Here is a 15,292-nt window from a genome sequence, read left to right as displayed (position 1 = left end):
AATATGAACCTGGCTGCATGTACTCTTTAAACTCTGCCCCTCCCAGTAGGACACCCGGTGCTCTGCAGCCCATCAGTCAGTTCTAGGGCAAACGCAAACAACACGCTCCCTTACAATAACTTGTATCCAGGAAAAAAAACAGGGGCTCTGTTGCATCTGTAGCATAGCAGCCAGAAAAAAGTTTACTAGCTTTAGCCAATTGGAAGCTGTGGAGCTGGGCCAAGTTAGCCTGTTTTTTCTCCGCCTCGAGATGAAGTCATGATTGAAATATGGCATTGAACTTATTTCTAAAAGGGAAAGGGAGTAGGAAAGAAAAGCTAAACGTGTAGCAAAGTGCCCTGTGCCGAAGAGAACGTGCTTAGGAAGTGTGTGCATGCTTCTGAACCCTGAGTGGTTCTCAGTTCTGTAACCTTCTCCTCCCACTGGGTGGAGTAGGGCCTTTAAGAGCAGCTGGAATGCAGTTCCCCTGATCAGCCTAGCCAGTTGTTGCCTGTCTGAACCTCTGCCCGTCCTGGAGAGCGGTGCTCTGAGCTCAAACCAGTGGGCTTCTTTCTGTTCACCACCGCCCTTCTCGCCAGAGCAAGCAGCAGCTCCCCACAGGGAAGAGTGTTTCCACCTGCCCAGCCATGGGAGAGGACGCTGTACAGGCCGAAAAGTTCCAGCAATTGGGCTCTGATGTGCGGCACGAGAAGCCAACAAGCCCCAGCCCGATGCCCTCCTCCACGCCGAGCCCCAGCCTGAACCTGGGGAGCACGGAGGAGGCCATCCGGGACAACTCGCAGGTGAACGCCGTCACGGTGCTGGCGCTCCTGGACAAGCTGGTGAACATGCTGGACGCGGTGCAGGAGAACCAGAACAAGATGGAGCAGCGGCAGATCAGTCTGGAGGGCTCCGTGAAGGGCATCCAGAACGACCTCACCAAGCTCTCCAAGTACCAGGCCTCCACCAGCAACACGGTGAGCAAGCTGCTGGAGAAGTCCCGCAAGGTCAGCGCCCACACGCGCGCGGTCAAGGAGCGCATGGACCGGCAGTGCGCGCAGGTGAAGCGGCTGGAGAACAACCACGCCCAGCTCCTCAGGCGCAACCATTTCAAAGTGCTCATCTTCCAGGTCAGTGACCCCTGTGCCTCCTCACGGGCGGGCTGGGACTTCCCAAGGCTCATGGACCTCAGTCCTCTTGGCACTCACAGCCATATTTACATCTGTTCTGCCTGTCAGGGATCACACACACAAGGCATTGTCCCCTGTCTGCCTGCAGCAGGCGAATATGAGATCTGCACACCGAGGTGGGAATTTCCCAGGTCACTGCAGCCTAACCTCAAGGCAGATGCCCGCAGGGTTGGTAGGCCGGGTCATTTGTCAGAGAGCACCTGGATGCACTCCGTACAGGTCGGGAAGATGTGCAGGTGCACATACGCTAGTCAAATTCATTTGTCTCTTTGCATTAAGAGCCTGGGGCTCTGGCTGCAGCTGTTAGCTGGACTGGGCAAATTAATTCAGTGGCAGTTTATTAACTCTTTATGGAAACGAGGTAATCATGTGAAATTTTTTTAACCAAGAAGTTAAACTCGTAACTGCTTAAACTATCTCTTCGTCGAAAGGCTACCAATGTCTTGGGGACTAACCAAATGGAGGATTGATTCCATTAGAGTTGAACTAGCCTTGTTCTTTTAAGACTTTTGTGGGTGAGCAAAGCAATCTTGTTGAGTTCTTTTCTAGCAAATGATGCACTAAAATTACAGAGCATAACTCTTTACAAACACACTAGATATGTCCCTCATTGCTCAGAGAGACCACAACTGTAAAGTAAAATAAAAGGAGTGTTATCAGTAACAGTCACAAAGGCTAGTCTTAAATGTTTTCTCCTTAATATGGTTGCCTTAGAATAAAAAGGCCACTTAATTTTTTTAATGCATCAATGATGCAATTAATGTAGCAAGAGGCTATTTGGGGACAGGGAGATTGCGTGGGGCTGTTGTTCCGCCAAGTGGTGGGCACTTGTGAATCCAAGGGCAGCCCTGCCTAATGCTGGAAGCCCTTCCGCCCAGTGGACTCAAGCCAGCACAGAGCCCAGGAAGCGATTGCCATCCTCGCCCCAGGGCTGTCTCCTTGTGACCATGTGAATAGGACAGGATTTCAAAGCCATGGAGGGGAGAGGCTATAACCAACAGTTTGATTGTGAAAGGCACACAGGGAGAGCCTTCATCTCCCAAGAGAGATTTAGAAATTGGGATTTAAACCGGGGGAGCCTTCTTATTCAAAAGGAATCTGCTCTGCCAAGTTAGAACCTAAGCCTTCCTACTCCCTTAAAAGGAAAGACTCATCTCGCTGCTTTTTTGTCCTCCTCACATTGCACTTGAGTATTGTAAAGCTTTAGGCAGCTGATGCCCTCCTATACCTTGCAGGCTTTCGCAGCCAGGAAACTTTTTAGCTTTTAATGCAAATGCAATAGCTTTTCATGCACCAGATGAACTGAAAAGAGATCCGGTAACTGGGCCTTTCTTAAGCCATATGAGATCCTTACTTTATTAGTCTAAAAGATATTAGAAATCTCAGCTCTCAAGGCATTTCTAAATTAAATACTGATCTCCAAATAAAACCAAACATGTACAGACCTGTTTAAATCTGAGTCACCAAAGGAAATTTCCCTTCTTCCGTATGAATCAGGGAGATTATCTCTTGTCCCATCCCTCAGTTAAGGAGGGAAAAAAAAATATTTATCTAGTAAAGAAAAGTCACAATTTTTCAGGATTGGTTTTTGTTTTGTTTTGCCACGGGTGTTCTGCGGATGTTGGAGGGGGAATGGAAGGGGATATGCTACTAGAAATTCAAGAGAATTGCAAATATGACATTTAAAAAAACAACTCTTGGGAAACTTAAAGGCACATGTTCATTGTTGAGGGCCTGACATGGTCTCCTGTTTTGTCGCATTGGACTGACAGGTGTGAAATTGCAGCCAGAAATGGTAGGAATTCTCCACATAGTGAGTAAAAGCTGAAACAGGAGTGCTCAAGACCAGTTGGAAGCTAAAGTGAATCCACAGCAATGTGTTCAGACTCCATTCTGGGCCCCTTAGCAAGCAGCCCCCAGGGACGCTTTTGGGAGAACTAAAGGCAAGTTACTGGACCTTTCTTAAGCCATGTAACATCCTTTATTAGTCTAAAGAATATTAGAAATCTCAATTCTCAAGGCATTGCAAGATGATTATTTTGAAAGAACAAATGCAAGTGCAGGCCCTCAGTGGAAAGGTTGCTCTTTTTCTTGTTCCTTCATAAAGTAGGGGTTTCTCTAGGGTAGTAATTATGCCAGTGGATAAAACAGTAATTTGTGTTACAGACTGGTCCGGTATAGTAGTTGAGAAGATAAATTTTGCAGTCACACAGACACCGGTTCAAATCCTTTTTTCACTACTTGTTATGTGATCTCTCAGACACGTTTTGTAGCTTCTCCAAGCCTCTATTTCCTCATCTATACACTGAGGATATTAATAAGAGCAAAAATATGTTGAGCACTTAATAAACCCAGCACACACTGCTAAGAAGCTTTCCGTGCATTATGTCATTTATCCCCAATTTACAGATGAGGATGTTGAGATTCAGAGATGCTAATGTCTTGTCTGAAGTTATTTAGTAAGCAAGTGGTGAAGCTGCCACTCACACGTTTAATTGATTTCAAAGATGTGCTCTTAAATGCTAATGCTTCCTCCCTCCCTTATATCTCTCTCATAGGGCAAGGAATAAAGAAAATAGCATTTAAAATGGTTAGTAAGGAATGGCATATATTAAGTGCTCAGTGAATAGAAGCAATTACTGAGTGGATCTGAAATTCATTTGCTCAGAGAGGCTACCCTTTTGCTTGCTTAGAAATGTAGATTTCTTGCTGGGCGTGGTGGATCACCCCTATAGTCTCAGCTACTCAGGAGGCTGAAGGAGGAGGATTGCTTGAGCCCAGGAGTTTGAAGTTGCTGTGAGCTATGATGACACCACTGCTCTGCGCAACAGAGTGAGTTCCTGTCTCCACAAAAAAAAAAAAAAAAGGCTCTTGGGTAAAAACTGACCCCACCCTACCCAGGACCTTAAAATGGCTATGCTTATGCTTTTTTACACACACCCACCACACATTGTATGGCTGTCACCACGTTGAAATCAACATATGTCTCATTTCCATGAAAGCAAAGGATTCTGCTCGAAAGACTGCTCCAAACAGACCCTTCCAGTAGCAGCACAGACTTCACCGTGTGGCGGAAGGGGTCAGTTTTCTGGACCTGTGGAGAGTGTAGAGGGCAGTTAACGTACCAGGTGCCACTTTATGTCTTTAAAGTAATTTATCACTTTTAGTCCCCTCGAATCCTATGCTGGACTTCCCCTTACTAAATCTATTGATTTTTCTGATTTAAGACAAAAAATTATGTGAAGAGAGAAAAGAATCTGTCCCTTGACTTGAGCATATTTGGTACTGTAGTGTTGAGACGATTACATTTTCAGTTTGTGAAATCCTGTCATGTCCTTCAAAATTTAAAGGTGTGTTTTGGTTGGTTGGTGGGCTTAGTAGATACTTAACGCATTTGCGTTTTTTAAATTCCAAACTTTGTCTTTAATTTGTCCTACTGAAAACATGTCTTTTATTTCTTTAAATCTGCACTGAATGTTACAGCATTGTCGTAGCTATTAAGCATCAAATTTCATAGCCATTACCTCAAATTATAACCAATAGTATCTAAAACTAGAGAAACATTCATCTCCCTTTGAGCAATAAAATAAATTTCAAAATCCTGGATAAACCCAGCAGGTTTTTTTTTCAAATTTTTTTTGTAATAGCTTCAGATCAATGTTTGAATTCAAAATACTGTGACATGACCCAGCATAAATGAAATAAGACTCACAGGCATTGCTGATCAAAAAGAAGATGCTAAAGAAAGACTAAGACTGCCTGTAAAGATGGCTATATTTTGCTAAAATCAGATATTTTACAGAAAATCAGTGAATTTACAGTTAAGAGGAAATTTTCTCTGTTGATATAAGAGACTAGAATTTCACAGGTAACTGGCCCTGAGGGTGTGGTGTCCACTTATGTCCTCTTAAGGTTCTAATAATGAATATTTGAAAAAGGAGTTTCAGAATGACTTCAAATCCAGGGAACAAAATGAGAGAACTCATGGACAGCTTACACTTTCATCCACATAAAATTGGGAAATTGGGTGGAAAAAAAGTAGAAAAGTTAGATATTTGCAGTGGATACATTTCTGGGGAATTGAGCTTATAAATGTGTTCAAATATTCATCATTTGGGTTCCTTCGATGAGATCAGAATTTTAGAAAGGTGCTAAACGTGTAACATATTCAGACTATTTTAAAATTGATTTTTTAAAAGCCTGCACCGTATCCAAAGCCAGTGCTCTGAAAACTGTTAAATTAGTACAAACCTGGAAGAAATGGGGATATAGATAATCAAAGACACCTTTCTGTGACAACCGGCTGTGTTTATATCACATTGATTAATGTTCCCATTTGGGATATTGGTTTTGATGTGTTACTTACCCAGTGCCCTTTTAGTTTGAGGTAAACAAAAATACTACTTCTTATTGTTATTATTTATGCTTACTGAATGTCCCCACTGCCCCAGGCACTTTAAGTGAATAACTGATTATTGTGGGTATTTCTTCAAAAGAATCATTACATTCTTTCAGATGCAGCCTTTCCAAGTAAATGTTTCCCATTCCATTGCTTTGTAATCTCTATCTGTTTGAATTGAATGAATGAAAAACATTCTCCAATGCAACTCAGGTCCTATAGTTTTGATTCTTGATGAAACAAAATACACTCGGCATTAGTACACTACAGAATCATTTCTGCAATTTGTTAATTCTTTTTCATGGAATTTAGGTTAATATCACAGAATAAAATATTTTAGAGCTGGAAAGCACCTTAATAATTATTTAGTTTAACTTCATTTTATATCAATGATGCAGAGGCCCTGAGAAACCAAATGTCTAGCCAGGTTTCATTTTATTCATAATAGAAATTACTGAAATGAGTAAAAACAAACACTGTAATCCCACTATGGTAAAGTTCACCTTTACTAGGTTTTCCATATCAGCTTTTAAATAATTCAGTGTGATTTGGATTTTTTTTGGTTCTGTTTTGTGTATTTTATGTGTAACAAAGAACACCTAACCAGTGTGATCTTAAAAAAGAATTGAACCCTTGATAACACTGAAAAATAATGAAACTTTTAAATCCTCCAGCATGTGAAAGACTGCTCAGGGATTATAACTAATGCATTTCATTCTTATGTCTTACTGATTCCACCGACAGTTGCCTTAGGGGTGCAGTTCTAATCAATGGCTTTATCCACTTGGCAATCTATACCTCAGAAACACAAATCGGAGAAAATCATCAATGTATGAAAGAGACTTATAAATCAGAACATCAAGTGGGCATAGTTTCATATTAACAACTAGTATTTATAAATTATTAGATGAAACATTTCATGTACATAAATTTATGGTCTTCATATCCCTCTAGGATGCTACCACATCCCTGTGGGAAAATGACATCCTTTGTTATTTTTTTCTAACAACAGAAATGGTAAGTTAGTGCCAGGAAAGCAAACTGCTGGCTTCTCTCTCCCTATGCAAGATTTTAAATGACATACCTTAGATTTCCTTTTCTGATGCTCATCCTCTCTTTTCTTTTCTTTTTTTTTTAAGTACCCAGACCTTTTCTGGCAAGAGTCTTCTTTTCTTTTAAAGTGTGCATATCTGTATATGTGCCGAGAAGATTTGTTTCCGTGAGCTTCAACCCAAGAAGTGTGCGACACGTTGGCAAGTTTATCTGAGTTGATACCACTAGGGCTGTTAGTTCACTAGAATCAATAATAACCAGCAAACAAGTGGAAGGGAAAGGAAAAGTGCTACTTTTCTAGAGTTCTTTCCATTCCTTTTCTCTTTTATGCTGCAAGAATATCATTCAGATATGTTTGAAATGTGCTGTTTAATTCCCTTTCTTTTGAAAAACTCCTAAGGGTCCTTATGAAAGATCAGACCCAGGAACACCTGTATCAGTGGAGCCAAAGACCTTTTGGAAAACAAAGGGCAAATAATCAGCTGCTCCTGGGGCCTCTACTGCCCAAAGAATCAATTCAGCCCAAAAGGGATTCTCAGTGCCATTTCAAGGAGCCACAAACTCTAAGTAGACATATGATTAACTAGCAGAGGTAAGCAGGGAGCCAGTTGAGGATGTATACGTGGCCCTCCTCCTTGAGGTAGCCGTCAGTCTTGGAATCTGTAAGAGAAAGCAGATCAAAAATACAACAGCAGGTTGTACTAGTTTGCATTCCTACCAACAGTGTAACCCAACAGCACTCATGGGCACAGAGGGAAATAAAATGCAACAGAAATCAAGCAGGTGGGAGGGGGGAGGAGGGGATGGGTGAAATCACACCTAAAGGGTACAACGAACACTATCTGGGTGATGGCACACTTATAACCTTGACTCAAGCAGTACAAAAGCAATCCATGTAACCAAAACATTTGTACCCTCGTAATATTCTGAAATTAAAAAAAAAAAAGCAACAGGAGGCTGAAGGCAGAAGTGTCACCTTCACCTCACCTGCAGGCATGTGAGATATCAAGTTTCCATGAGGTGTGTGTGAGAGCCTGGGCACAAGGGCACCTCGGGAGAAGGCAGTTGCCAAGGATCCATTATCTGAAGTTCAAACTGAATTTCCACCACCGTAAGAGTGACTTCACCTGTCACACACCACACATATGTCTTGCTAAAGAACAGAGATTTTGAAAAGTATTAGTATTTTTCTGCTTCTAAACAAACATTACGGAAAGGTAAGACCTACGAGTGCTTGGACCCTTACAAATTCCTGTGTGAAAAGAAAGGGCTTACCTTCAGAGCGGATGTCATCAGAAGCTTCAGAGTAAACACTGTCCAGTAGACAGAACACGAAATCCCGCTTGAGTAATTAAAATGACAGCAGATGCATAGCAATTAGCCAGAAGACATATCTCATTTGTTTCCAGTTGCATGTAGACACATCCAACTCATTCTGGATTCTCTCTGTTCCTGCTGGGTTTATTTTCATAGTTGGCATCGAAAAGCTCTCATATAAATTTCCCTGGCATTTTACAAAAGAGTTCAATGGGTTTCCCCCTTCCCTCAACACCCTGTCCCCATATATGCAGCATGTATCTACCACAGATCACTTTCTATTCACTTTATAACAACTTTCCTCAAAGCTGTCCCCAAAGAACACAGGATAAGAAAGACAAAAGAGGCTTAAGACTCAACAGTAACTGCTTTTGTGATAGTAAAACTTATATTTAAGGAAAAAGTACAATATAATTAGTTCAATTCCTTTAGAGTACAGTTAATATACCTACCTTTTGTTGGGGTTGAAGAAAGGAACATTATCCAACTTGCTACCTTTGATTACCGTGAGAAATTATACTATAAAAATGTACTTCTTCTGTCATAACCAAGGCTTATTTATACAGTTTTCTGCCTGGATTTCTGCTTTCCTCACTGATGACTTTTAATAACATTTCACTGAACTCTTGTTTTTTTCTTTTCTGCAAACAACTCCTGTCAAACCCTTCTAACCCTCTTGTCAAGGCCCGGAAGTCATTTTGTTTCTGGACTAAGCATGCGAGCCCTTGCTATTTCTGTAGTCTATCCCTCTTTCAGTAATACTCATCCACTGAGAAGAAAATCCTTTCTCAAAAATGGAGATTACTGCGCACTTTAGATCTTAGGTTCTCCTGATTTCCCAGTGGAAGCAGCAGTCAGCAAACTTCCTTCTAGACACAGAGCTAAACCCATGCTTTTGTAGTCCTCGAGCCTGCCCAGCTGAGGGGCCATCTCCATTCCAGACATTCTCAGGGCTTTCTAGAAAGCCACCTTACCCAGCTTGCATTCATTCTTGTAGCAGTCCCGGATTCCTTTCAATTTTTTTCCCTTTTCTTTTACTACATACCTGACACTTTCCATGACATTCAAAATGGAAGGGTGTAGGCCAGGCATGGTGGCTCACACCTGTAATCCCAGTACTATGAGAGGCCAAGGCAGGAGGATCGTTTGAGCCCAGGAGTTCAAGGCTGCAGTGAGCTAGGATCAAGCCACTGCACTCCAGCCTAGGCTACAGAGTAAAACCCTGGCTCACAGAAGAAAAGGCGGGGGGGGTGGTGTAGAGAGGCCTTTGGGAAACAAAGTATGTGATATCTTCATTCTAACAAGGATTCTATTTAACCAGACTTTCTGCTTTTTACCTCTACCCAAGATGTTATCCTCTATGTCTAACCTATTTATGGAAAGGACTGTGTATGTGTGTGTAAAAGGGATATACAGGGCTGTATCTTTTCAAAGAGTATCATTAATTGTACCATTCAATGGTTAATAAGGAGAGACATATTTTCAAGTTTCTCTATAATATCTAAACTTTTTTCATTTAGTCTTTGTATCAAGAAGTTAAAAATATACAGTCATACTCTTAAAGCATGTTTTCAATCATGACCCATTCTTGTTAACTTTTCAGTCAATCAACATTGCAAAAAAAGAAGGGGAGTTCTTACCATTAACATGAACTTTGCATGACGTTTAGATCTCAAATAGATTTTTAATTGACTAAATCCAGTTATTTTTCAAACTGAAAGTTTACTGAGCAACCCAAAATATAATAACATAACCTAGAGGCTCTGGTAGCAGTAGGCGTGGCAGGGGCTCTGGAGCCTTGCCGCCCTCTGGCATTCCTGCAGAACCCCTGGTGTCCCCAAGGGTGCAGTTTGAAAGCTGCTAATCTAGGTCAAATCCTATTGTTCATGTTTGGAAGAAACTGAGACCCAAGGAGATTACAAATTATCTGCCAAAAGCTGCTTAGCCATTTAACAGTACAGCAAAGACAGACTTAGGCCTCCTGACACACATCCAATACTGTGTCATTTCTTTCAATGAAAATGTGGAGGTACCTTGCTGATTTGCTCTCATTTTCCAATATTCAAAGACAAACATAAAAATCGAAAGGATTCTTATACTGTGTGACCCAAGTCTGTCTGGATTCCAATCTGCCCAGCGAGCAATGCTGCAGCACCATCCCCCTTGCACACTAGAGGCAAGTTCTCAGGCTCTGCTCCCTGAGACACCGAGAAGAGCCACCTTTGCCTGTGTACCTAGCAGTTGGGAAGAGATGTGCTGGGAACAATGAAGGGGGCAGCTTTCTCTGCTGCTCTCCCCTCGCTCTTAGCTGGAGGTTGGTGGCCAAAGTATTTTTCCCCAGAGAAGCTCTGTTTAACAAAAGAGGCTTGATAAGCTACGACTGCAGCATAAGCCTTTAGACCTCAGTATTCTAAAAATGACACTAATATCTCACCTCCCCATTACTAACTGCCACAAAGGATATCCTAAACCACGAGGCTTCATGAGTGGCCCCCGGGGAAGGCAGCCCTTGCTTCTCTTACTCTGAAATGATGTCATCAGCTTTAGTGTGTGCTTTCGAACAGATGCTAAGTTGACCATCCCTTTACTGCTGACCTCTAGTTGCAGAGGGAACCTCATCAAGGCTGTACATGGTGTCTGGTACCTGAGGACGTCTCAGTTCTCTCCCGTTTCTATCTTTTATCTGCCGACTTGAACTTCAGGCTCTTTTGCAGTGGGATTTTTGGGAGGAGTGGAGCCCTCTGACCTCAAGGAAGGGTAGGGGAGAGAGGGCCTCTGGGTTCACAGCAGAGTAACTTACTTTAGTGCTTTTATCTAGGCAGCTTCCTGTCCATCTGAGTCACAGCCACTTCCCCTGCCTGTCACTGATAGGGCTTTCGCTGGCTGCCCTCATGATATTCTCAGTGGGCAGCCCTTGGCCTTATCCAGGCGAAGGGGAATGACTTGACCAATTTAGAATTAACTCTTCCTCTTCTAGAAAACTGAAGCCATGAACGTTTGGTTTCTATCATGCCCATGTCCTCAAAACAGAAACACAAATATACCATTTCAGAATTCTTCGGGAAATGTGTTATTAACATGAAACCTACATTGTCTATCTTTTCAGGAAGAAAATGAGATCCCTGCCAGTGTGTTTGTGAAAGAGCCAGTCCCCAGTCCGGCGGAAGGGAAGGAGGAGCTTGCCAGCGAAAACAAGTCCCTGGAGGAGACCTTGCACACGGTGGACCTCTCGTCGGAGGATGAACTGCCCCGCGACGAGGACGCGCTGGAAGACAGCGCAGAGGAAAAGACGGAGGAGAGCCGGGCGGAGAAGATAAAAAGATCCAGCCTTAGGAAAGTGGATAGCCTCAAGAAGGCATTTTCTCGCCAAAACATCGAGAAAAAGATGAACAAGCTGGGGACAAAGATCGTATCCGTAGAGAGGAGAGAGAAGATTAAGAAATCTCTCACATCCAATCACCAGAAAACATCCTCAGGGAAAAGCTCCCCCTTCAAGGTTTCTCCCCTGACTTTCGGTCGAAAGAAAGTCCGAGAGGGAGAAAGCCCCGCAGAAAACGAGACCAGGTCGGAAGACACGCCGAGCAGCGAGCAGGTGCCGTCCCAGGAGGAGGGCTCCTTTGCGGAGGGCCTTTCCGAGGCGTCCCTGGCCAGCGCGCTGCTGGAAGGGGACAACGCGGAGGGCGCTGCCGAGAAGGCGGCCTCCAGGGGGAGCAACTCGGGCGTGGACAGCAACGTCGACTTGACCATTATGGAAGACGAGGAAGGGGAGTCAGTGGCCCTGGAGCAGGCTCAGAAGGTGCGCTACGAGGGTGGCTACGAGCTAACCTCGGAGGAGGCAGAGCGCTCAGACGAGGAGCAGGTGCGCCCGGCTGTGCTGCAGGTGGACCAGAGCGCCTAAACGCGCCGCCCCTGCCCGCCCGTGCCTCAGTCAAGCGGTCCACCGGAGCCCGAAACGAGCTCCTGCACACTCCAGCGCCGCCCCTCACTGCTGCCTTCCTGCCCGGGCAGCAATAAAGGACCATAGCAGTAGCAGCATACACAAGACCAGCATTCACTATGAAAGCAACCTGCCCGGGCTCTGCTTTTAATTCGCCCTTAGGTCCTATTTCTGTAGAGTTTCTCCAGGATTGCCAGGAAGAAGAAATCGAGAAGTTGAAAAACGTTGATCTGTTTGTCTTAGTAAGAAAAACTAGAGGATACTTAAAATACTAGTCACGAAGTATGATGCGTTCTTTTTTGTCACTCCGTAAGCTTGCTGAATAGTGTACCAGTAATACATTGAATTCCCACAGGACTCTGTGACTCTAATTGTGATTCAAGTGTGTGATTATATAATATAAAGACATAAGCTAAATATATGTTTTAAGAAGAAAACATTTACACAAGGTAGAAGAGACTGTTCAGTTGGTTACTCACTTAATAGATACCATTGCTTTATTGTAAACAAAGGAAAAATTGAAAGATTATCATAGCTAATGAAGTAAGATATGTGGTAAAGTCTGAACTATTAGAAAAGAAAACTAAGAAGGAAAAGTTGGAAAATAAGAGAAACAGGAAACAAAAAATGCCAAAGAGATTGAAGACAGAGAAAAAAGTATGTGCTGAAAAATAAAATATTTACAATATTAGCTTAACTGTTTCGCTCCTTAAATAACAATACTAAAACAGGTTCATATATCCTGGAATAATATGTTGTATCTTCAAAGTATTTTTATTTTCTGATATTTTCAAACAATATAACAAATATTTTACAGTGTTAAAGCTGTATTTTTTTCTTAATAAAAGACATTACAGATATTTTAAGGAAGTTCAAAAAATGTCTCTTTAACATTGGAATAAATGTATATCTTCAAAATGTAATCAACATCTACTGCCTTTTGTAGGAATTTTAATGTAATGTTTTCCAAATTTGAAATAAGCCTTAAATTCCAAATGATGTAATACAGACTTATAAAATGTTAAAATCTACAAGTTTGGGAAGTGAAGGATTCTATTTTTCCTTTTTTGTATTTAATGGTAATTTCATTCCAGGTTATATTTTATTTATATATTAATTTCACAGAATATTAGTGTCTCGACTTTTTAAAGCATGGTAGTGTTTTATGTATATATACACATTTATTGAGGTAGGTTAATTTTTACTGCTAACATTATACTAAAATATTGCTTTATCTATTTTTAATTACAAAATGCTAATGTTTTGCTAAGTTATAGTTTAAAGACAGTTGACCCAGGGAGCAAATTCCCTGCCTTTAGTATGTGCCACCATAAGTAACTTTACAAATAGAGGTAACCCAAGACAATATTAACAAACTATGCTTTGTCTTTGATAAAAGGGATAGGCTTAACAAATGTATTGATGGCATAACCTATTTAGCTACGTCCTTGTTTTTGCAATAATGTAACCTCAAAAGTTGGGTTGTTGAACTAACAATGGCTGTATTAAAGAAGATTAAATAAACCAAAACATAAAATGTATATAACAATGTCAGTTTTTTGGCAGAACAATTTTAGAACAAGTAGAAAGAATTGATTTTTAAACTCTCCTCCAAATGTAGCAGTAATATTGGTTGTTTCAGTCTTGATTTCCCCTATTAACTCTGCTTTCTTTTCTCCCTGATCTCATTTAGAAATCTAACTCTCATTCTTCAAGTTTAACTTTCTTGACATCACCCTGCCAGCTCTGGAGAGCATCTGAATTTATTGCAGCAGCTTGATGAATTTGATAGTTCCATCTGCATTTTTATTGTATTATACCAGACCTTACAAAACCTTAAACAGCCCTGCGAACGTGAATGTATTGAACTGTACGTTCAATTTATTCACGCAGATAAACCTTTGTCTTCTGCAGCGCCATAGACGTGGTAGAAGACTTAATTTCACTCAGGGCCCAAAGCGTGCCTATTTAACCTTTACAGAGTTGCTGTCACTTCTTGCAGCCAAGGAGTTGGAGGATTCAGAGCTAATGTAATGTTTACATTTCCTTTTCAAAATGCTTTTTTCATTTGTCCCTATATGCTAGCAGTATGTCAGTGGAAAACTGCACTCAGGCATTTTTAAAGTTTTACTAACAATAACATTTATTCTGTGTTCCACATTCGAAGCATTAAGATCCTGAGCAATAAAACAGAGAATTAAGCCAGATAATTGTTAGAAAACACATACTGTAGGGATTAGAGAGAGCAGCAGTTGTGGAAATGGAAGCTATTTATTCTGTATTATTGTTGAATTATTTGCATACTGGTGAGGCTGCAAAGTCCCCAAATTAGATATGTCTTCTTCCCACCCATCCAATAACCCACTCCTAACTTTATGTGCCTGGAGCTCAAGAACTGGATTAGGTTTCCCCAAAGATAGGTTACACATTAATAAGGACTGAGATCCATATCTTAGAAATATAATTCAGGAGTAAGAAGTGTCTATTACATGGATCACAAATCTCACAGAAATATAGCAAAAATGTCATTTTTCCGAAAGATTTATCTTAAAAATACATAGATACATATTTCAACAGCGATCTTTTCTTTCCACTTAGGAATCTAGTATATGAATGAATTACTGATTCTTTTTATACATGAAAATAAAAGACCCACACTAAGAACAGTTCTACACAAAACAAAGATTTCTGGGCCAGACACAGTGGCTCACACCTGCAATCCTAGCACTCTGGGAGGCTGAGGCAGGAGGATCACTTGAGGTCAGGAGTTCAAGACCAGCCTGAGCAACAGCAAGACCCTGTCTCTACAAAAAATTTGAAAAATTAGCCAGGCATGCTGGCATACACCTGTAGTCCCAGTTACTCAGGAGGCTGAAGCAGGAGGATTGCTTGAGCCCAGGAGTTTGAGGTTGCAGTGAGCTATGAAAACACCACTGCACTTTAGCCCAGGTGACAGAGCAAGACTCTTTCTCAAAAAAAAAAAAAAAAAAAAAAGACTTCTGATGATTATTGTCTAATAAAATCCCAAAATGTTTCCCCATTTAGAGTGCCCACCCAGAAGAGCAAAGTTTGAACCTCAAGCAATTTAGCCCCTATCAGGAAACTAGAAGCTCCTTCAATACAGCCAGGCTGCCAGTGTAAGTAAAGGTTATAATGAAAGTCATTTCCTACATTAAGACACTAATGCCCAAAACCAGTTAATTCCTGCTCAAAGGTTTGTTTACTGCCCTAAAGCCCAAATCTAAGTGATTTTATATTGGAGATTGAGAGTATGAAGAATGGAGGTACAGGCAGCAATCATTATTAACAGGTCCATAGCAACCACAAGTCTTTTCCTAAAGACCAAGACTCAGGCACTGCAAAACAAGTTTCAGATGAAACTGACATTGTGACCTGTGTATTCTGCTTGATCTGGGT

At 41.5% G+C, this 15,292-nt stretch overlaps 1 protein-coding gene across 1 annotated transcript; it reads left to right on the top strand.

The window, feature by feature from the left end:
* The first annotated feature begins 312 nt into the window (after positions 1-312).
* SDPR (serum deprivation response) lies at positions 313-12,468 on the top strand. The gene is made up of 2 exons (XM_012647937.1): positions 313-1,109; positions 11,045-12,468. The coding sequence occupies exons 1-2, from the start codon at positions 627-629 to the stop codon at positions 11,834-11,836; spliced, it is 1,275 nt and encodes a 424-aa protein (XP_012503391.1). The 5' UTR covers positions 313-626; the 3' UTR covers positions 11,837-12,468.
* The last annotated feature ends 2,824 nt before the right edge of the window (positions 12,469-15,292 follow it).

This window comes from Propithecus coquereli, unplaced genomic scaffold, assembly GCF_000956105.1.
Source record: "Propithecus coquereli isolate 6110/MARCELLA unplaced genomic scaffold, Pcoq_1.0 Scaffold279, whole genome shotgun sequence".
In the NCBI taxonomy this organism is placed as follows: Eukaryota; Metazoa; Chordata; class Mammalia; order Primates; family Indriidae; genus Propithecus; species Propithecus coquereli.
This window is presented reverse-complemented; position numbering and strand designations above follow the sequence as displayed.

Bases quoted from the DNA above. Each gene is read 5' to 3' on its own strand.
- SDPR (XM_012647937.1), top strand. From the start codon at position 627: ATGGGAGAGGACGCTGTACAGGCCGAAAAGTTCCAGCAATTGGGCTCT. The intron at 1,110-11,044 runs GTCAGTGACCCC...CTATCTTTTCAG, and splicing joins TCAAAGTGCTCATCTTCCAG to GAAGAAAATGAGATCCCTGC.